The 27,561-nt window shown below is 47.1% G+C and overlaps 2 protein-coding genes across 4 annotated transcripts; both read right to left on the reverse strand.

The window, feature by feature from the left end:
- On the reverse strand, positions 1-5,853 carry EIF1AD (eukaryotic translation initiation factor 1A domain containing). Of its 3 annotated transcripts, none has more exons than XM_083589443.1 (7): positions 5,749-5,853; positions 4,671-4,762; positions 3,520-3,696; positions 2,791-2,899; positions 2,345-2,453; positions 1,633-1,686; positions 1-859 (listed from the first exon to the last, which is right to left on the reverse strand). In XM_083589443.1, exons 3-7 carry the CDS (start codon positions 3,604-3,606, stop codon positions 715-717), a joined length of 504 nt encoding a protein of 167 aa, XP_083445569.1. In that variant the 5' UTR covers positions 3,607-3,696; positions 4,671-4,762; positions 5,749-5,853; the 3' UTR covers positions 1-714. The 3 variants fall into 3 exon arrangements, with proteins under 3 accessions (XP_083445569.1, XP_083445567.1, XP_083445568.1); XM_083589441.1 differs by having other exon boundaries at positions 1-862; XM_083589442.1 differs by having other exon boundaries at positions 1-862; positions 5,691-5,840.
- A 1,951-nt stretch (positions 5,854-7,804) lies between these two features.
- CTSF (cathepsin F) lies at positions 7,805-27,519 on the reverse strand. Its single transcript, XM_083589392.1, has 14 exons — positions 27,253-27,519; positions 24,039-24,161; positions 21,694-21,769; positions 20,084-20,193; positions 18,922-18,997; positions 17,931-18,044; positions 16,878-17,023; positions 15,945-16,041; positions 15,447-15,527; positions 14,308-14,427; positions 12,897-12,961; positions 11,909-11,999; positions 11,077-11,135; positions 7,805-9,645 (listed from the first exon to the last, which is right to left on the reverse strand). The coding sequence occupies exons 1-14, from the start codon at positions 27,457-27,459 to the stop codon at positions 9,571-9,573; spliced, it is 1,440 nt and encodes a 479-aa protein (XP_083445518.1). The 5' UTR covers positions 27,460-27,519; the 3' UTR covers positions 7,805-9,570.
- Positions 27,520-27,561: the final 42 nt, after the last annotated feature.

Genomic DNA, 27,561 nt, shown 5'->3' on the forward strand with positions numbered 1-27,561 from the left:
TCTCTCTTTAAAGTTTATTGAAACACTTGTTGAATATTATAATACAAAAGAGAAGTTGTCCCTCACTGTGGGTGTCCCCTTGCCTCTCAAGAGCCAAATCTAGCAAATGTGAAGTAGGAGAAATAGAAGGCAAGGTGATTTGAGCCATTTGAGGAATGGCTTTGGTGCAGAGAATTTGGATAGAAAGCACTGAGATCATCCCCAATACCATCTAATTCAGCACCTGCCAACTAAATACGACTTGCTCTTGGATGCTCCAATTGTGTGCTGACCATCTCTTAATGTAGGCCAGCCCACTTTTAGAAGAAAAGAGTGCCACTTCAAAATGATCAATGTATCTTGAAGCTTGTGACCTATTGCAAAACTGCTATCTGGCATGCCAGGCAGTGTCTGGGTTTGGGACATACACACTGTATTAAATAAGGCAAAGGGAGAAAGGGAAAGAGGCCTGGAATACAGTAGAGGCATCTGGTCAAGACAGGGTCAAAGTTCCTCAAGGAATGAGCTATAGCTACTGCTAACAGGCTGAACAAATTTTTGGTTGTTGTTGTTGTTGCCTGCAATACAGCAGCTCCAAAATGCTCCTGCAAGTACAAGCTCCCCTCCAGAAAAAGGGGACAAACAGCTAACCCTATTAGACAAGAGGATGGGGTTTGAGGCAATGCCCCTTTTCTCTGAGCAAAGTTATGGAAGCCCCCAGGCTGGCTTGACCTGTCACTTCTCCTCCTCATCCGAGTCACTGCTGTCTTCACTCTCCAGGTAGTTGTAGTTCACCCTGTTTGTATTCACAAACAAGTCTGCATCATCGTCCTCGGAGTCTTCCTCCCCCGCAGAACGTGGTGGGCTTTGTGGCCCATCCCTGCTAAAGGAAGACAGACAGAAGGCGCGCTTAGTGTAAACTTCTAATTATTATTACTTCAATTTATTATCTGCCCTTCATGCTACGGTCACAGGGCGTAGTTTATAACAATTAAAACACAACATTAGAAGCAAAGTAGGACTACTAACAGCTGGCCCCATGGCTACAACATCCAGCCTAATTTTTATACTTTTATAACTTGTCCTTGCCTCCCCTTTTTCTTGCTTTGTGTAATTGTGTAGCCTGTTGTGGGTAACATCTCTGTCAAAACGCAACAGATGTCCATGATCCGCACTTTCCAGAAGCAGTTGAAGACATTTTTGTCCCAACAGGCTTTCTCAGCTGGATAAATGGGTCTCTACCACAAGTGTCCACTTGCTAGGGTTTTAATCTTGTTTGAAATGTATATTTGTTCCTTGGAAGTTCCCGAACGTTTTGACACCTGAATGTCACAAACCCTGAAGTGACTGTTCTGGTTTGCGAACTATTTCTGGAAGCCAAATGTCTGACAGGGCTTCCGTGGCTTCCTGCAGCCAATCAGAAGCCACACTGGACTTCCGGAACGGATTCTGTTTAACTTCCAAGGTACGACTGTATATGTTGTTCTTTCTTTATCTTATGTGGTGGTTTGGAAGGCAATAGATTAATTGTAATAATTAATAATAATACTTAATCACAACAACAACACCTTAGAGGTGAGAGACAGGAGGTCCCTAGAGTGCTCTCCCACCCTCCACACAAACACATGGCAGGAGTCCCATTCCCAAACTCACCTGTCTTTAGCACTGCTCTGAGCTTCTGCCACACCACCCAAGAAGGCCTCAGGCCTGCAGAAAGAAACAGGAGAGAGAAGGGCAGCCTGGGATATTGGTAGCTCAGTAGTTTGGAAGGTACATTTGAGCCTACAAAGGGATGGCCCCAAGACAAAGGTGGGAGCTGCAGAAGAGATGGGTCATTCCCCTTACATAAAACAAGTCAGGAAAGAGTATCACACCAGCAGCCCGGACATACCCTTCACCCAGTCTGGTGCACTGGGGTGGTTTAGACTCCCAACTCCCATCGGCCAATCAGGCCAAAAGTCAGGGACGATAGGAATTGTAATCCAAAATATTAGGAAAGCACCAGGTTGCAAAGGAGGCTGGCCTAGCAGGCTTCAGGGGTGTTGTCAGTAGCTCTCCTTGTCAGTAGCAACTTTCCTACTACTACTGGAGGGAAGAGAGCTGGGTGGTAATAAAGCTATCAGCAATTGTGTAAGTTTTTTTTGGGGGGTGGTCCAACTTGATACCCACAGACACCCCCTGGCACCCTACAAGACCTTCCAGTTTCTATATTTTGTTGTTTGGCTGGGAGCGAGGCGGGAGTGTTGATTCCTGCTTCTCAAATCTGGGTTGTGGGGTTTTTTAGGGGGTGGGTGGGTTGTTGAGGGTTGAACCCTATTTTGGTGGCAGGGATTCTGAGTGTCACCAGTGGTTATTTGGTCCTTACCAGTATCCTTCCTTTTTCAGGTAGCGAACATGGTCCTTGTACAGGACAAAACTAATCTCGGCTTTCACTTTCTCCCCTTCCTCTATGGGATCTACCAGCAGGAAGTCACCTGGGAGGGGAGAAAAAGATAAGGGTGTGTCTATGTAAGCCCACAGCTTATGCACATTTACCTTGTGCGTATTCAGCTTTATGTGCGTAGCCAAAAATTTAAAAGGGGGAGAGGTTCTAGGGAAAACGACACTAGCAATCCCACCTGCCACTGAACTCAATAGGCTTGGACTATGTGCAAGGTTGGCTTTAGCCATGATCTGCAGAATGTAACACTTGTATAAGTTGTAGGCTTACCGTATACATTGCACACAGACACAAATTTGCAGGAACTGGAAAGGAGAAGGAGGACACAATTTCCATCACTTGCTATGAGGACAGCAGCCTTTGCCACTCACCTCTCTTGATCCATATATTCTTACGGAATTTTGTGGGCATGCTCACAAGGAACCGCGTCCCTTCAGATGTCTCCACCTCATGGAGATTGTTGCCAGGGGTCCCCACCACCTGGAGGAAATAGGCAAAACAAACAACAACCACACTGTGAAGTTGTGCTGGGGTTTGTACCCACAAACAGCAACCATCACCGTAAGTCCATGAAAAGGGCCCTTTCTGTTCGACTGGCTTGAAACCCACCCACTCCGCTTTCCTCTCCTGCAGGGGAGGAAGAGCCAAACCTCTTTTGAACTGTCCAGCTATAGACAAGATGAACAGAGGGAGGCAAAAGAATAACAGAACTGTAGCTTTGGAGTGGACACAAAGGGTTATCTAGTACAATTTCCTGCAAAAAGTTACGCTAGATCCATAATCAGGGTTAATGCAGATCTAAGACCCAACCACCAGATGTCTGGACTATGAATCTTGTGATTCCCAGCAAGCTCAGCTGAGAGCAGTTGTCCAAAGCAGCTGTACTAACTGGAGCTTGCTGAGAGGTATGGTCCAAAACAACCAGAAGGCACTAGTACGAGGGATGATGATGTACAACAACCAAGACTACAGCTGTCTTGGGTGGAACACAGCTGCTAGAAACAGCACTGCAAAATCAGGACAGAAAATGAGCGATGACATCTGGAAGCCCATGGCCAGTCCAGGCTGGAGATGCACAGTGGGGAGGCCTCTGTTCTCACCCGGACAATCTGCTGCCTCTCTGAAGGCACCACATACTCTTCTAGGACTTCTTTCACCACATGCTTGCGTTTTGTGGCTTGGGACATGCTGTTCTGTTAGCCCTGGGGAACCGTGTCTCTGCCGGGGGCGGGGTGATGCAAGGAGCCGTTTGCAGAATACGTCCACGTTCTAGGAGGCTGCCCAAAATAAATTGAATTGAATAATGAATGGGAGAGCATCACAAGTAATTTAGCAGTGGAAATATCAACTAGAACAGGTGGAGCACTGCATGGGGCTGGGAGATAATGAAAGCCAGGTCCAATTGCTCCTCATTTTTAATTCATTCAGTTTACATATTGCTTCTCACTACTGGAAGGAGTTGCAAAGTGTTTTACAGGGACAATGGCATGCAAAATATACCAGGGGTAGCCAATGCAGTGGCCTTCAAATGTTCCTAGACTACAACTTCCATAAGCTCATTCCAGTATGGCCAGTGGTGAGGGGAGTTGTAGTCCATAACATTGGGACACTAGGTTGCTTACTCCCAAAATATACAATATTAAAAAAGTGTTCATCCTGTTCCACCTGCACCAGGAATAGAGGTCTTTCTCGACATCACAGGGAGAGACCAATGGAGATAAACAAAGAATGGTGGGGGAAACTCATTCTTTGAATTCCTCTCTGGGTGGGAGAGGAACAGGGGTCTAGCTAAATTGTATAATTTGGTATATTAATAATTAGTTTTACTAATCGTATTAATTGGATAAAATTGGCATTGTTATAATGAGGCTGTTATTGGAACAATATTAAGGAAAAAATATTTAGATGGGTAAAAAAAAGTGTTCATCCAAAAAAATCATGCACCGTAGCATAGCCAGCCCACCCACATTACGAACAGATAGGAGAATAAAAACATCTTCATCTGGTGTCAGAATGACAATGTCAGTGCAGGTGAGCTTCCCTAGGGAGAGAATTCCATGATCAGGGGGCACCAGAGAAAAGGCCTGTTCTCTCACTCCACCCTCCTGCCCACAACTCTTGGGCAGGTTTAAAACAGGTTTAAAACATAAGAATGGATGGGACCAAAGTACCTCCATAGGAATTCGCTTGTGTTCAGTGATGGGGAAGTTCTTTGTATAGGGGCGGGGGCGAGGGTCCACAGAAAACTGACCTGTTTCCAACAACAGCCAACGTCGTCCAAGTTCAAGGGCTGTGGATCCAGTGCTGATTTCACTCTCTGGTACATTCACAGTTCTGGAAGAGCTTGAAGGGTGTGTGTGGAAAGATGTAATAATAGTAAGTCATCATACGCAGGGACAGTCTCAGGGGCTCAGAGGCATACTGCTTTTGAACATGAATGTTCTACGACTGAGAACTGCCATTGATCCTTCATAGATTTATCTATTCTGTTACAATTACTACCTTGCTGGATCTGAAGAAAAGATTCATCTGGTCCAGCCTTCCTCAACCTGGCGCCCTCCAGATGTTATGGGCTACAACTCCCATCAGCCCCAGATGCATGGAATTGTAGTCCAAAACATCTGGAGTTTTGGGGGAGTGTGTGTGTGATTTATTCCAACATCCTCTATCCCACAATGAGTTCCACAGTCTAACTATGTGCTGTGTGAAGAAGTCCTTCCTTTTATTTCGTCCAATATTCAGCTTCATTGAATGTCCGCGAGTTCTGGTGTTAGGGGAGAGGGAGAGAAGCTTTTCCTTATCCACTTTCTCCATGCCATGAAGAATTTTATACACTTCTATCATGTTGCCACTTACTTGCCTTTTCTCTAAACTGAGACGTCCCAAATCTCAAGGTCTGCGATACTCCTCATCTGGCAACCCTTGCTAGAAGTAAACTAGTTGGATTCTACTCATAGAGCTTACTTAGCACTTTGGTGCTCTATGTTTCAGCACTCAATGCGCTTCGCGTGTTAACTCTTAAAGTCTTAAATTATTGTTTGTTAGTTTTTCTTATTGATCATTCTATTGGGGGGCGGAGGGGGTTTTTTGTTTTGTTTTTTGCAGACCGCTTTCGTTTCTTTGTTTCTTTTACAATCCAGCCGCGTATAAATTTTATGAAATAAATAAATAAAAACTCGGCAAGCACCACGACAGCCCTGTGAGGTAGGACCGGCCCACCCCCCCGCCCTTAGGAAGGCAGTATCGGGCTCTCATCTCTTTTTGAACCCACCCTTTCAAAGCGTCCTGCGCCCCAAAACCTGCAGCCCAGCCCTCCGTTTGGTCGATACCTGCTTAAGAAGTGGCGCCTTCTCGTCCCCTCCGAAGCGTGAGAAGCGAGAACTTCCTACTTCCGGCTGCCCTGGACCCGACTTCCGGGTGCGACACGCTTTTCCTTCCCGGGTTGCTGCGCTTAAAAACTTCCCCACCTCCGGGGAAAGCGGCCCTAATTGGACTATATACCACTGAGTTAACAGCACTGCGGGTGCAGCCACTTCAGAATTGACTTGTCAATGACTTGCTTTGATATCAGCCTTGCTGACTTGTGCAGGAGAAGGCGAAAGAGAAACACGGATTAGATCACCGAATGACCAGAAATCAGGAAGACCAAAATTTTAATAAGGAATGGGGAAAAATTATAATTTGTCTTAAAAACTATTGTAAACAGTTAAAACCGTTAGTAGGACTGGGATAACACTTGTAGTTTAATGGTGAATTTTGGACATAATGGAGATGTAAAATATTTGGATTATCATAAAAGATGCAGGAGGAAATGATTAACCATAGGACCCACAAAGGGGAGGAAGTAAGTACAGGAGATTCTTTGGAATCTTGTTTTTATGTTGTGTATTGGATATGTGATTGTAAAACTTTGATCTGAAAACCAAATAAACATTATTTTTTTTAAAAAGCACCAAATGAAACAAACAAAACAAAAATAACCCCAAGTATCTGTTTTGTCCCAAATATTCCTGCTTGGCAGGGGGTTGGACTCGATGGCCCTTGTGGTCTCTTCCAACTCTATGATTCTATGATTCTAACCTCTCCAAAGAGAAACTCGAGTGATTGCTGGGGGAATATGTTGGTACAGATCTGGCCACGTATGAAAAGAAGGGGAACTAGACATAGAATTGTAGAGTTGGAAGGGACCCTGAGGGTCGTCTGGTCCAACCCACAGCAATACAGGAATCTCAACATACAATTCCATGTGGCATCACATCAGGTTTTCAGACAAAGCCACTTCTCAAACTCTTGCCCGTCCATCTTTTCACCCAAAGGTTGCCTGGTGTTGTCCACTGAAAGGCTATTTCCATACAAGCTGCTGCTAATAACACCACAACTAACTAACTCATTATGTGCTCCTAATGGTTCCAAAGCTGAAGCAGGAACTAAAACAAAAATTGTGAATTGGAACACAATCCTATCACATGTGTTCAAGAGAGCCAACAGTGCCACCATCTCTCCAATATGGGGTGAGATTGAGTTGTTAACAAAGTGGAGCTTGTGTCCAGTGCCATCAAAAGAGCGCTTTAAGTTCTGCCTTTTATATTCAAGTTGTTATTTTTAAGCTGGCCTTGGACTGTGTAGCCATGTTTGTTCATGTTTCTCCAAAGCCAGCCCATCTTCCCAAGCCCTCTGTAGTCTGTTAGTGTCACCCATGACGGCAGTGATCAATATTCAGGAGGATGGATTCAAATATCTGAAGGTGGAGCAAGCTTTGTTTTCTGCTGCTCCAGAGGGTAGGACCGAAACCAATCACTTCAAATGGCAAGGAAGAACTTTCTGATGGTAAGAGCTGTTCAACAGTGGAATGCAGACCTGGCCCACTCGAGGCAGGATGAAGCAGCTGCCTCTGGTGGCAGAAGCCCCTGAGGCAGCATCCCCATGGACAACCTTCCTGCCCCTGGCATTTGTGCAAATTTCCAGCAAAATCTTGTTGGAAGTCCGTGTCAATGCTGGCACCACTTCTCCACCCATGGCAGAGGCAAGCAGTGCAGTGGTGGGGCAGCACTTCCCATTTCGCCTTGTGTCACCTCTGAGCAGTGTTTTTTTCTGGGGGTACGCATACCCCTAAACATTCTGTGAATCTAAGTTTGGCCTCATTGAGGGGCAGTATTTCAATATGAGTAGGAAAATGAGAGTACCCCTAAACATTTTTTTAAAGAAAAAAAGCACTGCCTCTGAGATAAGCCTGTTTTGATGACTTCCCACCCACTTTGTCTCTCATCCGCCTTGGAAGGATGCTGGCAAGACCTACTCAGGAGTACTTAGCAGGAGGTAAACCTAGTCTCCCTCCCTTAAGCCTCCAGGCGTCACACTGCCCTCACCCCTGAAACATACAGACACTTTAGTTCAGAGTCCATCAGTATTTATTAGTGTGGAAATTACAGAAACACCAAAGGCTGTATCTTTAAAGTAACAGACAGAAGGTACAGCCACCTGAGCAGCTGCGTCTTCCAGAAACACTTTTTTTGCAGCCACTTTCAGGCCATTCTGGCTGAGATTAGAGTCCCTGAAGGGGAAACAGCTTTTTCAGGGTGGGGGTGGGGTGTTCAGAGCAGCAATCAAAGGAAAAACACTTTCTATAGCAGCCATTTTGCAAGTGCTAGTTATGCCTTCCACTCCCCAAAAGCCCTCAGCGCAATGGGGGGGGGGGAATGCTCAAGTAGGATTCCTTGGAGAAGAAGGTCTTTTGCATTGTGGGTGGTGCTTAGGACTGACCAAGCTAGGGATCATCTCTCAGCATTGCCTTCAAACCTTCCACCAACATTTCCATTCTAGCAGCAAACATTAATACAGGGCAGCTAAAGCTAAAAAAAAAAAAGTGGGCTGGGTTTGACCTCTTTTTTTGTAGTGGGTGCAGGGAGAAAGATTTCATGGCATCTAAGTGCAAAAGCTGACCAATACTGGAATGGTTACTTTTCCTACAGGCTAGCGGAGCCGCCCAGCCACAGGCAAGACTGTCCTGCAAGGCTGTGACTCCACCACATCAAGTCTTCCAGAAGCAGAGGAAGACTTGAGCTAACGGAAACAAGGGTACCCCATGGGGGGGGGGGGCATTTATCAGTGCTACAATTCCTATGGGGAGCGGGAAGACTTGGAGAGTGCAAAAGAAAGAAGCCCCTGACTAACTGGGAAATAAGGGTGTTAAATGTGCTCCCCTCGTCTCCACAAGGAAGGGAAAATTCACCTGCACTTATTTAAGGGGGCTTGAGTGAGTTGTGACATTCCTTGGAACATCTCATCTTAAATGCAAGCTGGTTCCCCAAGTTGTATGGAGACAGGAAGCTGGCCTTAGACCAAGTCAGACTGTCTGCTGTCCATCTAGCACAGCAGCTCTTCAACTTGAGGGGGGCCTTCCCTAGCCCTGCCTCCTGAGGATTGGAGGGTTGGACTAGATGACTCTTTGGGTCCCCCTTCCAACTCTACAATCCCAGGACTGTATGAGATTCTATAACTGTTTGGGACCTTCTGCATGCAGAGTGGGTGCTCTTCTACTGAGCTGTGGCCCAAACTTAAGAGGCCTATGGTTAAAAAACAGTAATGAGACCTGCTTTTTGCAGAGGGAGTTGGGATGGGAGATGGTAGTTAGATCGCTGCCCCTTCCTCCCCGGCCCCAATTCCCAGTCTGCCTTCCAAAAAGCAGCTCAGGATTGACCAAGGTAAAAGAGGAGGCTCACAGCGAGGAGCAGCTGATGACCTAACCATTTCAGAGGAGCAAGTCCCCTTCACCATCCTCTGTGCATCTGCCCAGGCACCAAGTACTCCTTCACTGACAGTTGGGGGAAGGAATCTGCTCCTACTGGAAAGGGGAGCACCCTTTAAACACACACCAGCACCAATCCTGGCCTGGTTGAAGGATCTCAGCAAGGTTAAGGTCCTATCCTAGGACATGCTACCTTCAGTCTCTACCGTTCATAGCAGCAGGCAGGAGCAGGGGCCAGATCTTCTCAGTTATGCACTAGACCTAACCAGGGCTATTTGGAAAGGGAAATGGGTAAACAGGGTCAGAATAATGTACAGGGAAGGTGCTCCGATCTTCATCGTGGTGCTGGGTGGAAAGCCAGCAAGTTGATGATTTGGACCGGAGGCAGCCAAGGGGCCCGAGAGGCTTACTCTATCACTGCAGAACTGCACATTGAGTTCATGCCACAGGCGTGGCTGCCACGGTACAGGTAGTAGTAGCCCTGAAAAGAGACACAGGACAATTGTCAGTAAGCAGCACAGATCTTCCCTGACCAGGAAAGCCTAGCCACAGTATTGGTTACTTCAAGATTGGATTACTGCAACACACTCTTGCGCTTGATCGGGAAGCTGCAGTTAGTGCAGAATGCTGCAGCACAATTGCTGACAGGACCCCATCAGCATCTAACCCCTCTGGTCAGAGATTTGCACTAGTTGCCCATTTGCTACCCAGGCCAGGTTCAAGGTGTTACTATCAGCATACCAAACCCTTAGCAACTTGGGACCAGTTTACCTGCGAGATCACCTCACCCCATATATATGCCCACTTATATCTGTGAAACTGGCATTGTTATAGATGCCACATAATGCCTGTTGCACATTTGTAAGAAATAGACCTTTTATTGTGACAGCTCCTACACTTTGGAACTCCCTGCCCATTGACACCAGGCAGACGCCTTCCCTGTACTCTTCTTGGTGCCTGCGAAAAACTTTTTTTGTTTACGGAAACCTAGTCAAATATGTAGAATGTTTACATGTGTTTTTAATTGTTTGTAGTAAAGTTTTAAAAAGCTGGTTTTGGTAGTTTTCATTGATGGTTTTACAGTGGAACCTCGTGTTACGTACCATCCCCCTTACGAATGCTGCGGGTTACGTGTTCCACTAACCCGGAAGTAGATGCCCCTTGTTGCCCCCTTTGCCCTGGGATGCGAGCAGAAGTCGCGGCGCGGCAGCAGTTGCCATTAGAGAAAGCGCGCCTCAAGTTATGAGAGTTTTCCTGTTACGAACGGACCTCTGGAAAGGATCAAGTACGTAACACGAGGTACCACTCTATATCCTTTCTGTAAACTGTTTTGAGATTTTTTACAATCAAGCAGTTCCACAATATGATCACATCTTACACTCATTTAAGTTTCAACCATACGTGATTGAAGGCGAGCTGGTTGAATTTGTGCAAGTCAAGTCCCAAGCAAGATGGAGAGATTAAGCTGGGGCAGAAAGAGCTTCTAATTTCTCTGCCTTGCTTGCTGGGGATTCTGGGGATTATCTCTCCCCATCTGCCTTACTTCAATTTTCGTGTATAAGCCGAACCCTTGGACTTGAACCTTTGCATAAAATGTGATCGTACGGGGCTTACATTTTGTGAAATAAATAAATATAAAAATATCTGCCTTCTGCCTGCACATGAGCATGTCATTGGCCAGCACAACGTAAGCAGAAGTCAGCCATAACCTGGCACCGGCTCCTCCTTGCCTCAAAAGCGTTGTCAAGCAAAGAGACACTAGGTTAGAGGGTCGGCAGCAGGCAGTTACACTGAGGAGAAAGCCAAGCCTGACTTGTGAGCTTTCAGTGTACCAGCCCCTTCCTTACGATGTGAACAGAGATTGCCAAGAGCAGGGGAAAGGTCACCCAGCTGAGTTTGGAAGAATGCTTACCTTCTCTCCCCAGTTCTCTCCCCAACTGTTCTTGATCGCCCAGAATGGAGTACGGCCCCCTGTGTGTGCATACAGGTGGAAACAGAAGAAAGGCATCAGGGGTAGAGCAAGCAGTAAACCGCTTTTTTTTTCAAAGCAGCATATAAATTTTATAAAATCCTCCATCTATCCCTCAAGAGAGTTCCACCACCACCACCACCCTCTCTCTCAACCCATCGATCTCTTGAAGTGGCTTAAGATGGATCTGATCTCTGCATCACCCTTGGATGGAAGCCAGCAGCTTTTTGCAAGCAGGAAGGAAATCGTTCTTGACCCTTCCTGCTTCCCCCATCCACCCACTGCTCCCTGCCCACCTCTGAACATCCATCACAAGCGAGGAAACTCCCCACTTGTAGTTCTCCTTCAGCCTCTATTAGTCACACCTGTTACAACTGGGGAGTCTGAAGCGAAACTTTGGGACTCATGAGAACTAGGGACTTAGATCAGACAAACATCAGGTGCCAGCGCTAGTAAAACTGCTCTAATATATTTTGCCCAGAGGCGAGTAGGTTTTAACTGAGCAAGCTTTAGGGTAATTTAAAGTTTCATCTGCTTTTTTCTAAACTCTTTGTGTGAGCATTTTAGAAAGGAGGTAGGGTGGCACAGAAAATGTTTTAGATAGGTCATGCAAATAAATTAGAAAGAACAAAGTAAAGCAAGCTTGGCTTGAACACAGATGGAGACTGCTTCTGAATGCTAAACTGCAGGGTGGAGGAATGGAGATTCCAGAGTGAATCTCCCCACCTTTATGTTTTGGGAGCGTTCCCCCCCCCAAGTAAAAGTAGCCACTTACGTGTGCCGTAGCCCACCAACAGGACTGCGTGGTCAATCATCCAGGGGTTGCAGAGCAGGAAGAAGGGGTGGGAAACTCCTCTCCTGTAGAACTGGACAGGGGAAGAAGGGGAAAAGGGCTCAGAGACAATCCTGGACTCCAAGCAACTTAATACATTGCCTTCAGGCAATTTGGGAGGGCTTGAAGGTCTGTGTGTGAAGCTACTAAGAAAGTCAAATGTGTCTTAGCTGCAAGGAGTCCTTGCCCCTCTGAACAGATCTGTTCCCTCGTGTTCTGCATGACTCAGCCCTCCCTCTCTCAATCAGCAACAAAAACTGAACTAGGCCAATCCGAATTTGGAAGCAGAGTAAGCCATGTAAAAGAAATGCAAGCAGGGCTAGCTGTTGGATCAGACCAGAGGCCCAGCAGTCTGCCTCAGTGACCAACCAGAAAGCTCGCAAGGACAACAGCAATACTCTCTTCTCCACCTGTGATTCAACTGGTGTTCAGGTGCATGCTGCTTCCCAAGGCAGAAAATGACCATCATGGCTAGCAGCCGTCGCCGGGCTTATTCTCCTTGAGTTTGTCTAACCAGCTTTTGAAGCCGGTCACATTAGTGGCCATTGCTGCATTTAGCACTTGCAAATTCGACAGTTCTATTTCTGTGTGGAGAAGGGCTTTGCTTTGCCTGTCCTGAATCAGAGATGGCTCTGAGTCCTAGGGCAGGAGGTGGCAGAGCTCCAACGGCATCCCAGGATTTCTTTTCTTCTTTTTTTTAAGTTTTAAAAAGCAAGGGAAAATGGAAAAACTATGGCCACATCATAAAGTTAATGCAACTCCCTGCTCAAACTTGCATAGAAATTTCTGTCCCTCCACTGTGATTTTTTTCGGAGGGTTTCATTTTGCTCCCCACAAATGATGTGGGGGGGGGATGTTTTTTGACCAAAAGGGCGACCTCTGCTCCTTACAGCATGGAAAAAGCAGCATGTCCCTCCAGGGGCTCCCTCACCTGCATGGCAAAGGCGTTCAGAGCAATGGAAATAGGGCCGTTCTTAGCCAGCCAGGCAGCGATCTCTGAAACGGAGAGGGTGACTGGTTAATATGCAAGGCCATTATATGATGCAGAGAGATATAAGAGAAGGAGAGGGAGCTTATGGGAGCTGCGCTGCAGGCCCTGCCCCAGAAAATGAAAGCATTTTACACATGTGGATCGCCATGCATTTGAGATACTGATACGCTGCCTCTCTCCCTGGCCTCAGTTGCACTTCCTACACCCATGCATGGTGGCAGCAGGTAGGACAAGAGATCGTAGCAGGTCGGCTCAGCAGAGAAGCTGTTAAGTATCAAGCGTGTGGTCTTGAATGTTTCTTAGCCATAAAAGCAGCAAGAAGGGCACCTATCAAGTCCAGAGAACATCTAGGGCAGGCCTGAGGTGCCTCAGGGACCTATGCAGTCATCCAGACCTCTAAATCCATCTCACAGGCCACAAGTCTCTCTGGCCCTGCCCTGTTTTTTCTTTGCCAGAATGTGTTATTGGACCATGATAATACCTCTTGCTTATATGGATAAAGAGGATGTAAATAATAACCTCTGTACTGGCTGCCCATCTGCTACCAAGCCAGGTCCTTGTATTGATTTTACAGAGCCCTGAACAACTTAGATCCAAGGTACCTTAGAGATGGCCTGAACCCTTATATCCTGGCTCAGTTACCAAGATCACCTGGAAGAACCTCATTGGTCATCCCTTGAGTTGGCAGAGGTCATTTGACATCAACGTGAAATAGAGTCTTTAGTCTTATCGGCCTAGTCCTGTGGAACACTCTGCTAACAGAGATTCAGCATCCAGCTCCTTTTAAACATCCGCTGAGAACTTCTCTATGTCGTCAAGCTTATGCCAGCAATTAAGAAGCCATCTTTCCATAACACTTATATGATGGTCTCTGATCTTAAATGTGCTTTTATATTGTATAGTTATTATTGTACACTGCTTTTATTTTGTTATGATTTGCAGCATATAAACATTTTCATAAACATATATATGTCTACACCAATTCTTACATGGCTGACTTCCGTCACATCTGTTGCCCTGTCCAGATGTTTTGAGACTACAATTCCCATCATCCCTGACCACTGGTCCTGTTAGCTAGGGATGATGGGAGCTGTAGTCCCAAAACATCTGGAGGGCTGAGTTTGCCTATGCCTGCTCTGGTCCCACATACCACTGGCATGTGGCCTCTGGAAGTTTGGCCAAGAGGCAAGGCAGCCCTGGAGCTGGGAAATGTTTGCCCAACCCTTGCTCTAGGCAGTAGCAAGTGGCCTTCCTCATTTCACAGCAGAGTGTTCCAGATCTCTCTAGGTATTAAGAGGCCCACAATTTGATTCACTAACTGGCACCCCAAGCCATGGTCTCAGACACGTACCTGTCTCATCCCGGGATATTGATACGGAGCTATTGATGTAGACGGCCACCTTATCCTTGGAGAAGCCGCACTTCTGCTCGAACCCTTCGTAACTGTAATCGCGCTCTGTCTCCAGGCCACCTGGGGAAGAAGAAGAGGAGAATCAGGAAGGCCAAGGAAGGTGATGACCTGGCAGGGAAAACTCTGAACAGGCGGGGCTCTTACTGTGCAGAATAAGGATCTAAGAGTGGCTTTTAAAAAAAACCCACATTTATTATGCCCTAATAATACTTCTGTGGGATGCAGGTGGCGCTGTGGGTTAAACCACAGAGCCTAGGACTTGCTGATCAGAAGGTCGGCGGTTCGAATCCCCGTGATGGGGTGAGCTCCTGTTGCTCGGTCCCTGCTCCTGCCAACCAAGCAGTTCGAAAGCACGTCAAAGTGCAAGTAGATAAATAGGTACCGCTCCAGCGGGAAGGTAAACGGCGTTTCCGTGCGCTGCTCTGGTTCGCCAGAAGCGGCTTAGTCATACTGGCCACATGACCCGGAAGCTGTACGCCGGCTCCCTTGGCCAATAAAGCGAGATGAGCGCTGCAACCCCAGAGTCGGTCACAACTGGACCTAATTGTCAGGGGTCCCTTTACCTTAATAATACTTCTAGAGGCAGCTTCCAACAATAAAAGCAGCAAGGAACAACAACCCCTACGTGAGAAATCAACAGCAGCCAGAATCCAGAAATTCTGAAGAGGGACTTTGCATTGTCAACAAACGGCTGAACAAACAGAGCATCTTCCAGCCTCACTGTGATGGTTGCTTCACAGCCATTGGGGAACTGCAGTAAAGGCAGCATGTGCACTCTTGAAAAATGCAGGGTTTGCCCCAAGAAAGAGGGAATGGATTTTTTCTAAAAGGGAAGGATCTGGCATGAATGGTGCTCTAGATGCAACTGACAAAACTCAGTTGCGTTTTAGCCTTGGGAACAAACCAGCATTTCCAGCACCACCGTGCTCAAGGCACCCAGTTTCTCCAGTTCAGAGACTGCTGTGAAAACAAGTCTCTGAACACTCAAAACATCTTATTCTCGGGATGTCAAGGTACATGCAGAGGAACAAGCTGCAGACCAAGTGCTGCACTGGAGCAAACATATTTTGCTGACTCACCCAGCCCTTCGATGGCCTCATAGGCCGTGGATGGAAGTCCTCCCCCGCAGGCTTTGTCTACAGAGTCACAGTCCAGCAGCTCTGTGGAGGGAGCAGAAATCAGGTCAGCTGGAAACTGGAGGGTGAACACCCAAAGACCTGTCCAGTCTTGCTCCTGAAGTCAGCCAACTTCCCAATTTATTTCTTTATGACATTTCTTTCATAAAATTCATATGCCACTTGATTGAAGAAAAAACTCAAAGCAGTTACATCTCGTTCTTCGCCATATGTGAACTCAGGATGGGTTATAACAAGGTAATGAAAAGAAAAAATAAATAAAATCTGCTTCGAGAATGCAAGCATCCTCTACCTGTAAAACATTTGAGTCAATGCGGCCATGTAAACAAGGCACAACCAATGACTTCACTGGTGGTTTTTTTTGTTTTGTTTTAGCTCTGCTGCCCAGAAAGCTCCCAGATCCAAACATGAGAGGCCAGGCCTCCTCAAAGAACGCCCTACCTTGCTCAGAGAGGGAAACCAAAGTGCCATTGTGGAGGAACCACTGCCCTTCCACGTTGCCCGTCACAGAGAAGGCCCAGCAGGAGCCACAGTAACCCTGCAGCCATTGAGAAAAGGAAAGGGTTAATCCAGATAGTATGAAATGGCCATAAGATGAAAAAGACAATTCAGAAGCAGCCTGGAAGAAGGCAACTTACATCAGTTAAACAACTTCACTGGCTACCGGTCCACTTTTGGGCACAATTCCAAGCGCTGGTTCTGACCTATAAAGCCCTATATGGCCCTATATGGGACCAGGCTTCCTGAATGACCATAACTCCCTATATAAACCTTTCTAGGTGCCAAGATCCTCAGGTGAGCACTTTCTCTTGGACCCATTAACATCAAAAACACGGTTGGTGGTGACACAAGAGAGAACCTTTGCTGCGGCTGCTCCCAGATTGTGGAATCCTCTCCCAGGAGAAGTTGAACTGGTTCCCTCTTGGTTATCCTTCTGCTGGCAGACTAAAACTTTTGTATTGAGACAGGCCTTTGAAAACTAAGGTGCAGACGATGCAGATGGTGTTGCCGGGACAAACTGTACTTTAGCTGCTGGTTCTAAATGTATTTCAATGTATTTTAACTACTGCTTTCAATTAGTTTTATTACTTTTCATTTTATGAGGACGTTTTGTACACGTTGTAAGCTGCCTTGCATCCCAATTTGATATAAAGCTGGGATATAAATTCCTACGGAGAACAAAACAAAATAAAGCTCAGGCCCAGAACCTAGGGTGGATCACTACCTTCTTTCAGCTCCTCACCAACCTCACACAACAAACCCACACAGGGAAACAGTGGAACTTTTATCCCCTTTGGAAACTTTAAGCCCAACCCGGTTCCCTTGAGGAAGCATCTGCTTCCATAGTGGGGGGGGGGGGAGAGGAAAACCAACCTGGTTCTTGACACCTGTGACAGCCCCGTGGTCCCGCCAGTCCCATGCATCAGGGGGTGGATCATTAGGGATGGTGGCTGGTTTCATTGGCCGACCAGGCAGCTGGGAAAGCAGTGGGTTCAAGTACGTGGAGCGGAACTCCTCCTCTGAAAGAAAGGAGAAAGATACGTTGTGCGATGAAAAGACAAAAGCACCAGACTTCATAAAATATGACACTTTAGCCTTCCTGGCTGGTTGAAGTTCTTGAGTTCTATCTGCCACAAATACATACAGTGGTACCTCGGGTTAAGTACTTAATTCGTTCCGGAGGTCCGTTCTTAACCTGAAACTGTTCTTAACCTGAAGCACCACTTTAGCTAATGGGGCCTCCCGCTGCTGCCGCGCCGCCGGAGCACGATTTCTGTTCTCATCCTGAAGCAAAGTTCTTAACCCAAGGTACTATTTCTGGGTTAGCAGAGTCTGTAACCTGAAGTGTTTGTAACCTGAAACGTATGTAACTAAAGGTACCGCTGTATCTGTATCTTTCCTCTTTGGAACTTGTGCTGTAATTTTAAAAACATTAGATACCCCTTTTTGGTTTATTTTATGCTACTTCTATTCACTTTGTTTCATTCGCTCTCTCTTTTATTGAATAAAAAACCCTTTTAATATACACATCCGGATAATGTATTATCCCAGTTCCTTAATGCGAGTAACTGAATGTAAAAATAAAATATCTGGTTTGAGACACCTGCACTTTCCAAGGAAGCTGGGATATGTAACACTTACCACATTGCAGGATAAAGAAGACAAGACTCTAACCTGTTAACTGGAGCTTTTTCAGAGAGGGTTTGGTGGTGGCACTGTGAGGACTAAGTGGCAGCAGTTTCGTAGGGAATGTAATTTGTTTATTGCAGCCTGTTCAGCCTGGTGCCCTCCTGATGGGCGTTTTAGTCCTGCAACATCTGGAGGGCACCTGGTTGGCGAAGGCGGGTCTACCAGACACAGGTATGCTGTAGCTCTGCGATTCAGAGGGGAAGCTAGCAGCAGAGTCCCTGCCCCGTCCTCACCTACCTGTCAGATCACTGAATTTGGTGACACCGTATTCTGCCGTGCCCTGATCCAGTTCCTGAATTAGCCGGGCTTTCTCCAGATTCTCTGCAAAGATCCTGAAACGCCTCTCAGTCTCTAAAAGAGCAGGAGGCCAGGGAAACAAGGACTGAGCATGAGTATTGATTCTTATTGGTTCTTATCCATCAGCAGTTATGCCTACAGTTCTTTAAGGATGCTTAACATGCAGAATGCTACTGCCAGCAGTGTGTACGTGGGCTGGTGGGCTCCGAGGAGTGGAGGGATGCCAAATTGGATCAGGAGAAGCTGGAAGACAGACAAGGGAGGCGGGGAGCCTGTGGCCTTCCCAATGCCTGCCTTCCTAACTCCCAACAGCCCAAGCAAGCACAGCCATGCCTGCTACAAAATCTGAACATCAGAGGAACTCTGCTGAGAAGCTAGCCTGACCTTTGCAGCTTATATTTATAATCACAGAGCCAGTGTGGTGTAGTGGTTAAGAGCGGTAGTCTCGCAATCTGGGGAACCAGGTTCGCTTCCCCGCTCCTCCACATGCAGCTGCTGGGTGACCTTGGGCCAGTCACACTTCTTTGAAGTCTCTCAGCCCCACTCACCTCACAGAGTTTGTTGTGGGGGAGGAAGGGAAAGGAGAATGTTAGCCGCTTTGAGACTCCTTAAAGGGAGTGAAAGGTGGGATATCAAATCCAAACTCTTCTCTTCTTCTTCTTCTTCTTGCATTTTATATCCCGCTTTCCTTCCAAGGAGCTCAAGGTGGCGTACACAGTTCTCCCAGCCCTTCTTATTTTATCCCCACAATTACTCTGCGAGGTACATCAGATTTGAGAAACTGCACCTGGCCCAAGGTTATCCCATGAGCTTCATGGCTGAGTGGGGATTCTAAACTCTGGGCTCTGCCAGGTCCTAGATCAACCACTACACCACGCAGGGCAGCCCAGGCAAGCTGTTGCTTTGACAATTTCCTTCGCCCAACATTCACCTTGCTTGTCCTTGTAGCTCTTCTCATAGGTTGTCAAGAACTCCTTGAAGAGGGGCACCAGGTGGTTGGAGGCATTCTGGGGATGGAAGAATCCAGAAGTGAGAAACTGGTACACAAGGAACTGAATCACAGAAACAGAGCTGCTGCCTTCAACTGCAGAGTGCGATTTTATTTTATTTTCCAAACTGTTTTGCAGAAATAATGTTGACTAGGACATAAATATAAATTAGCCCCCTTCCCTCCTATGAACAGTATTTCCAGCATAATATTACATATCTTTAACACAATATATTTTACAAGTAGTATTAAGAACCTATTAAACATAATATTTGATCTTCAATAGTATTACTATTATTTTCCTTTGCAGCATTCATTGTCTCTTATAACCTATAATCTAAACAAAGGACTCCATTAATTAGATGCACATTTCATTTTTCTTAATTAATCTAACCCTTCTGCAATGAATCCTATCTTACTCTTTAAAAGACCAAACTGTTTTATATATAGTTGGAACTGATCTACCAGATTCCTGGCATTTTATGAAATCAATGAATAACTGCCAGCCTGCCAAAAACCTGTCCATCTTTCTTTGACCTTTGACCTTTCATTACCCTAGCCAATTACTTTTTTTAAATCGCTGTATCAGAAGCAAGGTTATCTTAGGCAGATGATATCAAAGTACCCAAGATGAATCAGCCATCCAGTTTCCCTAATGTTAGAATCGGGAACATACAAACAGGAATTCTGCCCACTTTCGACCAAAATTGGAAGATTGTACCTTTCTCAAATGTATACAGTCATACCTTGGAAGTCGAACGGAATCCGTTCCGGAAGTCCGTCCGACTATCAAAATGTTCAGAAACCAAAGCACGGCTTCAGGTTGGCTGCAGGAAGCTCTTGCAGCCAATCGGAAGCCATGTCGGACATTCGGGTTCCAAAGAAAGTTTGCAAACCGGAACAACTCACTTCCAGGTTTGCGGCGTTTGGGAGCCAAAACGTCAGAGTACCAAGGCGTTTGGGATCCAAGGTACAGACTGTACATACTTTTGGTATAAAGGGAAAGAAGAGAAAGAGACAATTGAATCAGCAGGAACACAGCCCTGCTTTGCCCTGCTAAGAGAGTTTACACCCCAGCTCCAAAAGACAGACGAATGACACTCACCTGCAGAAACCTCTCTTCCTGGGCTAACTCCTCGACTTCCTTGGCAGGTGCCTTCGGACGGAACACTTCCCACTCCCCCAGTTTTGCTGCGTGGACTACCTCCGATGGCTCTGCAAGAGCAAGGGGTGTGTGTGTGTTTATTTATTTACTATCCCACACTCCGTCACCAGACTAAGTGGATACAGACATACCTGGGGTGAATGCGCTTCAGGTTGAGCGCGTTCGAGTTGTGCTCCGCAGCAACCTGGAAGTAACGGAGCACGTTACTTCCAGGTTTTGTCGCTTGCGCATGCGCAGACGCTCAAAATAACGTCACGCGCATGCGCAGAAGCGGCGAAAAGCGACGCGCGCGTGCGCAGACATGCCATCACTAGATACGTTTGCTTCTGGATGCAAACGGGGCTCCGGAACGGATCCCGTTCATATCCAGAGGTACCACTGTATTCCAAAAGTCACCTACATTCTAAATGGCTATCAGCTAAACCCCCAATCCTTCCCATTACACCTCCTCGCAGAAATATGTGCTTAACCAGATATGCAGAAGGAAATCTTTTACCCAACAGCCTACACCTGAATGATTCATGCCCCTGAATGATTCATTGTGCCTGGGGAGAAAAGGTGAGGCCATGTATCAATTACACACACGGACACCCATCTTGCAAATGATGTAAGTCCAGGTATCAACATCACAGTGCCTTGCAATCTTCTCCTGGCCCCCACAAAGCCCCTCCCCGCACTACCCACTTGGTCATGAGGCCGTAAGGGTGGCCAGTTTTTTCTCCCTTTAAAGATACATACAGGCAGCACCCCCAACCCCCCGTTTAGGCACGTTCCATATGTGTGCAACCGTGTACATGTGCATTGCGCCAAACCCAGAAGTGACCCAGAAACATCATAAAGACGTCACTGAAATGTCACTAAAAGGGCAGAGCAGGGTGCTTGCAGGCTTTTTCAATGGGTTTCAATTATACACGATTTCACTGACGCACGCAGTACCTCAGAACGTAAACCCCGTGTAAACGGGGGGCTGCTTGAACAGGAGGAGGAAGTTGGAAAAGTGGCGCTCTTTCCCATTTCCTCTTCCAACTCTATGTGCTTTTCAAGCCTCAGATTAATATTATTGGGTCGACTTTTATCCAGATCCCTTGGAAAGGCAAAGAGTGCGTATGTGTGAACTCTGACAGGAAGGTTGATCCAGAGGACACAGAGAGAAGCAACCAGGCTCGGTGGTGCCCACAGCACTTGGTCATAAATCCCCATGGGCCAAAGAATGGTTGGCAGCCCCAGATGAAGGAATTCCAAATGGCTTTGAAGCTACTGTACTTGCATTTGCTCAGTTGCACTGATAGGAGTCCAACCTGGATGGAGCATTACAGTGTGGAGGCTATTTGCCACCTGAAGGAGAATTCTGTGGAAGTAGGTAGGCCGGTACAAGAGTTATCTTACCCGTTCTGGTTGCTGCTGGCTTTTACAATCAATATCCTTGAAGGAAAAGCTTGGCTCAGGGAGTTACTGTTTATGTCAACAGTATGCAAAGGTTTGGGGCCCTGCCTTCTTGACTGTATTTTCTGCTTTTAACGCTTCAGACAGACTACCCAGACCTGACTTACCAGCCAGGCGACACTCTTGCTTCACCAGCCTCTTCCTGTTTGCCCAGGGCTGGCTCCAGACTTCAAAGTGACATGACTGGAAGGGAAGAACAGAAAAGGTTAGGAGGCCAAGCAAGGCACAGAAAGTCAGGACAAGCCACGCAGATAAGATGTGTGCGGTGGATGGATGCAAGGTTGGAAATCAGAAATATTGCCTTGCCATCAACCCTAGGAGAGGAAATGGGGCCTACTGGGCTATCAGAGGAGGCAAAAGGAAGTCAGGACCTCTGGCAGGAAAGGGCTGCCCTCCTCCCAAAAGGTTGCAGGTTCGATCCCCATAAGGGACAGCTGCATATTCCTGCATTGCAGGGGGTTGGACTAGATGATCCACAGGGTCCCCTTCCCACTCGTATGATTCTATGACCTAATGATCTATGACTCCAAACAGTAAGGTGCCTTGGGGCGTTCATCTTGCACCACGCACCAGAGATGCTTTGTCCCTACCAGCCACTTCAATGGGAAGACCTTTTACATCTTAATTGAGGCTGATCTCATGAAAACACAGTGGTACCTTGGGTTAAGTACTTAATTCGTTCTGGAGGTCCGTTCTTAACCTGAAACTGTTCTTAACCTGAAGTACCACTTTAGCTAATGGGGCCTCCTGCTGCTGCTGCGCCACCGGAGCACGATTTCTGTTCTCATCCTGAAGCAAAGTTCTTAACCTGAAGCAATATTTCTGGGTTAGCGGAGTCTGTAATCTGAAGCGTATGTAACCTGAAGCGTATGTAACCCGAGGTACCACTTTAAGTCCTAGCAAGAGGGTCAGTGTGTGTACTTGTCAGATATCTTGCACTGAGGGCTAGTTGCGCCTGGGTTGCAACCACTTCAGACTTCAGTTGGGGGATCGAGCACACCATAAGAATCTCAAAAGAGCCTGCCTGCTGGATCAAGCCCATCTTACGTTGCTCAGTGGTAGAGAATCTGCCTTGCATACAGAACGTCCCAGGTTCAATCTCCAGGTAAGGCTAGGATAAACTTTTGGATACAGCAACTATGCTGTCTATCTTCCTCCTCGGCACCCAACCCCTGGAGCTGCATGAGGCACTGTCAGCTGACAGGCTGGCCAGCCAAACCAAACTGCCCTTATTTGAGGGGAAGTTTATGCAAAGAGATTCAGTGATGCCAGATCACAAGAGAAACATGTGAGGCCCAGGGGGACAAACTGAATTTGGCATGTGCTTATGGAGATCGTAGCCTTGATAATGAGAAGTCTGAGTCAACAGTACCAATGTTTACTGTTGTTAACACGCTGCTTTATGCAGACCAAAGCAAATCTGTAACCTCCCCAAGCTTCTGGGCGATGTCCTGCTACTTCCCCATTCGTCTCCTGGACATCTAACTTGCCCTCATTTCCCCAACACGTTGGAAGGAGGAGACCATATTTGCACAAACTACTTTGCACCAGTCATAGGTCCCAGTGGGAGGTCTGCTCCTCTTCAAGCAAAGAGGTGTCTGTTGGAGATGGGAGAGTTAGAAATCCCACTTCACTGCCATCTGCATATCCACAGGGAAACTGAGGTGCCAGGGAAAGATTCTGCAGAGTGCCAGCCTCAGGTGTCCCTCAGTCTCAGCCCATCCTATTTCCTAATGCACACAGAGGTCATACTCAGGGACTTGTAGCACTGTTGGAATAGAGACAAGAGCTGATACACCCAACAGGGGTCATTTTACCACCCTTTAAAATGTTTCTGTGGGAGGGGAGGTTATTGTTTTGTTTTGGTTTCGCTTTATTATATATTTTGTGTTTTCATTTTGTATTTTTATGTTTCGAACCACCCTGTGATCTTCGGGTGAAGGAAGGTATACAAATAAATTATATTGATTGTAAAAAAAATCTCAAAGTGGTAAACAAAAACAAGAATACAATAAAAATCACCAGTAAAAACATTCAAAAAATTAAAATCAGGATAAATTTAAAAAAACAGATTAAAACCTACATCAATGTTCAAGGTATCTGCGTACGCTTGTCTAAACAAAAATATTTTAAGCCAGGTGGTGAAGACACCAGCCTGATTCAATTGGCAGGGAGTTCCAAAGTGCAGGTGCTGCCACACTAAAAGACTGATTTCCTACAAATGTGGGACAGATATTATGTGCCAGTGCCTGTGCTAACTGTCGCAGCCCCATGTGTTTTGCGTGATGCTACCAAATGAATTTTTTTTAAACTCAGAAGAGACATCAGTAGAGCCATGCAAAACTAGGATACCTTGGGAACCAGACTCCAGGTTTCCAGCACACTGAAGGTGCTAGCTACACTCCCCCTGCCCCTTTTAACCAGAAAGCAAAAGTACAATGCTGATTCTTACCATTTGCTCCGGCTCTTCTGGAGTGAGGCAACTAGGAGCATCTTGCCCCACAGCCTGCTTCCCACTGCACTGACTGCTCTGCAGCAGAGTCACATCCAGGTAGTACTTGATTCCATTCACCACCTGGAGATGAGGAAAGAACAGCTCTCAGGCAAGTGGGAAAAGTTGGGAAATTGCCCAGTGGTATTCACTGCCTGCAAGCAGCCAAAACCAGTTCGGAAGAAACTGGAGAAGACCTAGAGTGGCCTCAATGGTTTTCTGGTTGTTTATTTGTTTGGAAGGAGGAGGCGGCAGATAACTATGGCTGGACTCAAAAGTTCATCGCCTGGCTTTAAACTTGAGGTTCACAAGCTCACACTGCAAGTTCAATCCATACATGCATAGAACAGGAACTTCATGAAAGAAAAATGATACACAGCCACTGCCTGGCACACTGCTGACACTGGGAAACATTTCAGCATCCCACAATTCCTGACAGACAGAGAAAGGGACCCGACTATTCTGTCTCTTGCTGGCTGGCCAAGTCTGTGGTCACCTCACCTCAAAAAGGATACTGTAGTTGGAAAAGATTCAGAAAAGGGCATGAAATGACGCCCCCATGAACAAAGGTTGCAGCGTTTGGGGACTTTTTAGCATAGAGAAAGGGCGAGACGTGATAGAAGTCCATGAAATTATGCATGGCATGGAGAAAGTAGACAGAGGAAAGTTTTTCTCCCTCTCTTGTCACGTTAGAAGTCATGGGCATCCAATCAAACTGAATGTGGAAGCTTCAGGACAGATAACAGGAAGGAGTCTTTCACAGAGCACATAATTAAACACTTTTATAGGAGGCTGTAAAAGATGATTAGACAAATTAATGGAAGAGAAGGCTATCAATGGCTACTAGTCACAATCACTGTGCTCTGCTTCCATGGAGGTCAGGGGCAGTATGCGTCTGAATACCAGTTGCTGGAATCCACAGAAGATGAGAGAGTGGTTGGCTACCGTGAGAACAGGATGCTGGACTAGATAAGCCATTGGCCTGATCCAGAAGGGCTCTTCTTATGTGATTCTGTCTCACAATCCCAAACACTGAGCAAAAGGCTCTCATGAAATCCAGGAAGTAAATAAAGCCTCACACACACGCTTGGAGAACTAACCAGGCACAATACTGGAGACTCGAGGCCAACTGTGGCCAAAACACTTCTGTGAGAGCCAGCACCACAGTTGTACAGGGAAGAATTAAACAGAGCAGGCTGCCTCCTCATGGGAATTATGGTTAGGCCTGCAGACCATTTCAAATACTGATAAAACACACACACACCCTTTTGTTTCTGATATTTAGATTCCATCAAAGATGCAACCTGGTTCTGAGGGAGGAGCAGGAATGCATGGGGCTGAGTTTCTCTTGCTGCCTGTCAGCTGTAAGGGCATTCCACTGGCCTTACTCTTAGTCACTGACCTAGTTCTCCAGCATGGAGTGACAGTCTCGGCCCAGAGGTTTGTTACTTGCAGGTCAGCATCAATTATCCAGGACTCCAGCTAATCAGATGGAGGCAGATTCCCTCCCCCTCTGCCAGTATACCAGTTAAAGCAGTATAGCTTGATGGAAGCCACCCATAACTATTTTAAGAGTTAAGTGGATTGTGCTTCTAATTGTCAACAAGAAGACACCTGGGACAGCAATAAGGATCCCAAAGGGAGCGAGGAGAAGAAAAATAACATCCTCAGTGGCAGACTCCCCAGCCCTCTGTACTTGCTAGTCCTGCGTTTGCCATTTCGGATGCCTGTGGAGCTCGGGGCGGGGGCTGATAGAGAAAATACTCTCTACAGATGCCATCAGGCCTCCCCTCCCTCTAATGTCACCTGGTAGTAGGCTGCTTCAGCCTCTTGACCTGAACTGTTTCCATGACAGCTGGTCATTACAGGAACTTAATACTTAATTTTAAAAACTGATGTCTCAGTTTACTTCCCATCCCTTCCAGTCCCTTTTTCACAAGAACAAGTGCAGCATCCTGTTCTTACAGTGGTCAACCAGATGCCTGAGGGAAACCAGCAAGCACAAGAGCACTCTCCCTTCCTGTGGTTTCCAGCAACTGGTATTCAAAAGCTGTGAAGGCAGAGCATAGCCATTGTGGCTAGTAGCCACTGACAGACCCCTTCTTCATGAATTTGTCCAATCTTCTTTTAAAGCATTCCAAGTTAGTGCCCATCACCACCTCCCGTGGGAGTGAGTTCCATATTTTAACTATGCACTGTGTGAAGGACATTCTTTTCCTTAGACAATGTGCAGTGCTTTATTTTTTAGGAAAAAAGGTGCCGGTACTCACCATGACGTTGTTACAGCAAGTGCCACCCTTTTAACATTTGAAAATTGAAGGTTCTGGTACTGCGTACACTTGGGTACTCCCAGAAAAAAAGCACTGACAACCTGCCATTTAGACTGTAATCCCGAAGGCAGGGTCAAGTCTTGTTCTAACTGAATGAACGTAAGCTGCTTTGGAATTCTTTTTGGCTGGGGGGCAAGGTACAAATGCCTTAACTAGTTAGTTAAATTAAATTAATTTGACAGGAAGGGGTGGGGTTTCTGGGTCTCTTGGCAAAACAAAGAGCACACACTTTGCATGCAGAAGGTCCAGGGTTAAATCCCCAGTTCAGAGGATCCAGGAGGTGTTGGGGGGGGGGGGAGACCCCATAGCCAAGACCCTGGAGAAGTGCTGCCAGCCAGAGCACACAATACTGGGGTAGATTGGCAAAATTGGCTGGCATGAGAGCCAGTGGTGGTGTAACAGTTAAGCTCCGTCACTGTCTCTCAGCCTACCCTGCCTCACAGGGTTGTTATGGGGATTAAATGAGATGCAGAAAAACCATGTAGGTCACCATTTTGAACTCATTGGAGAAAGGGGGACGGGTGACGGACATAAGCGCAATGAATGGGCTTGGATGGAGGCTACTCGGGGCAAGAGGTCCTCATAGCGTCTTTGACCCCACAGATGCTTTATCCTCCCCCCATCCTAAGTCATAGCCCCCCACTTCTTCCAGCCCCAAAGTCCCCCGACGTGCTTCCGCCCCCAAATACTTCACGCTCCTCCACCTTGATGAGCCCCATCCAATTCTTCCAGCCCCAAGGTTCCTCCCTCCTAGCACCCGTGCCCCCCAAGCCATGATTCCCCCCCATTTCTTCCAGCCCCAAGGTCGTCCCCCCGCACCTGCGCCCAGCCTTTCTGCATCTCACCTGCGTCTGGGCTGAGCGCAGCGTCCAAAGGCGACCGCCACCTCCGGAGCCCGCCTTGTTGCTCTGGAAAGTCTCGGCCAAGGCGAAGCGAGCCGCCTCACGGGCCTGGCCGCTCCGCACGTCCACCTCCCGGGCGCCCCCCGGCATCGCCGCGGAGGCACCCAGCAGGAGCAGGAGCACAAAGGGGACAGCCGACGCCTGCGCCATCCTAGCTCTGACTGAAGGGAGACGGGCCGGCGGCCGGGTGAAGGGAGAGAGAAGGGGCGGGGCCTGAGGCAGAGTGGGAGGGGCCTGAGGCAGACGGCTGGG

Source organism: Podarcis filfolensis (assembly GCF_964270895.1).
Source record: "Podarcis filfolensis genome assembly, chromosome: 16".
Taxonomy (NCBI): Eukaryota; Metazoa; Chordata; class Lepidosauria; order Squamata; family Lacertidae; genus Podarcis; species Podarcis filfolensis.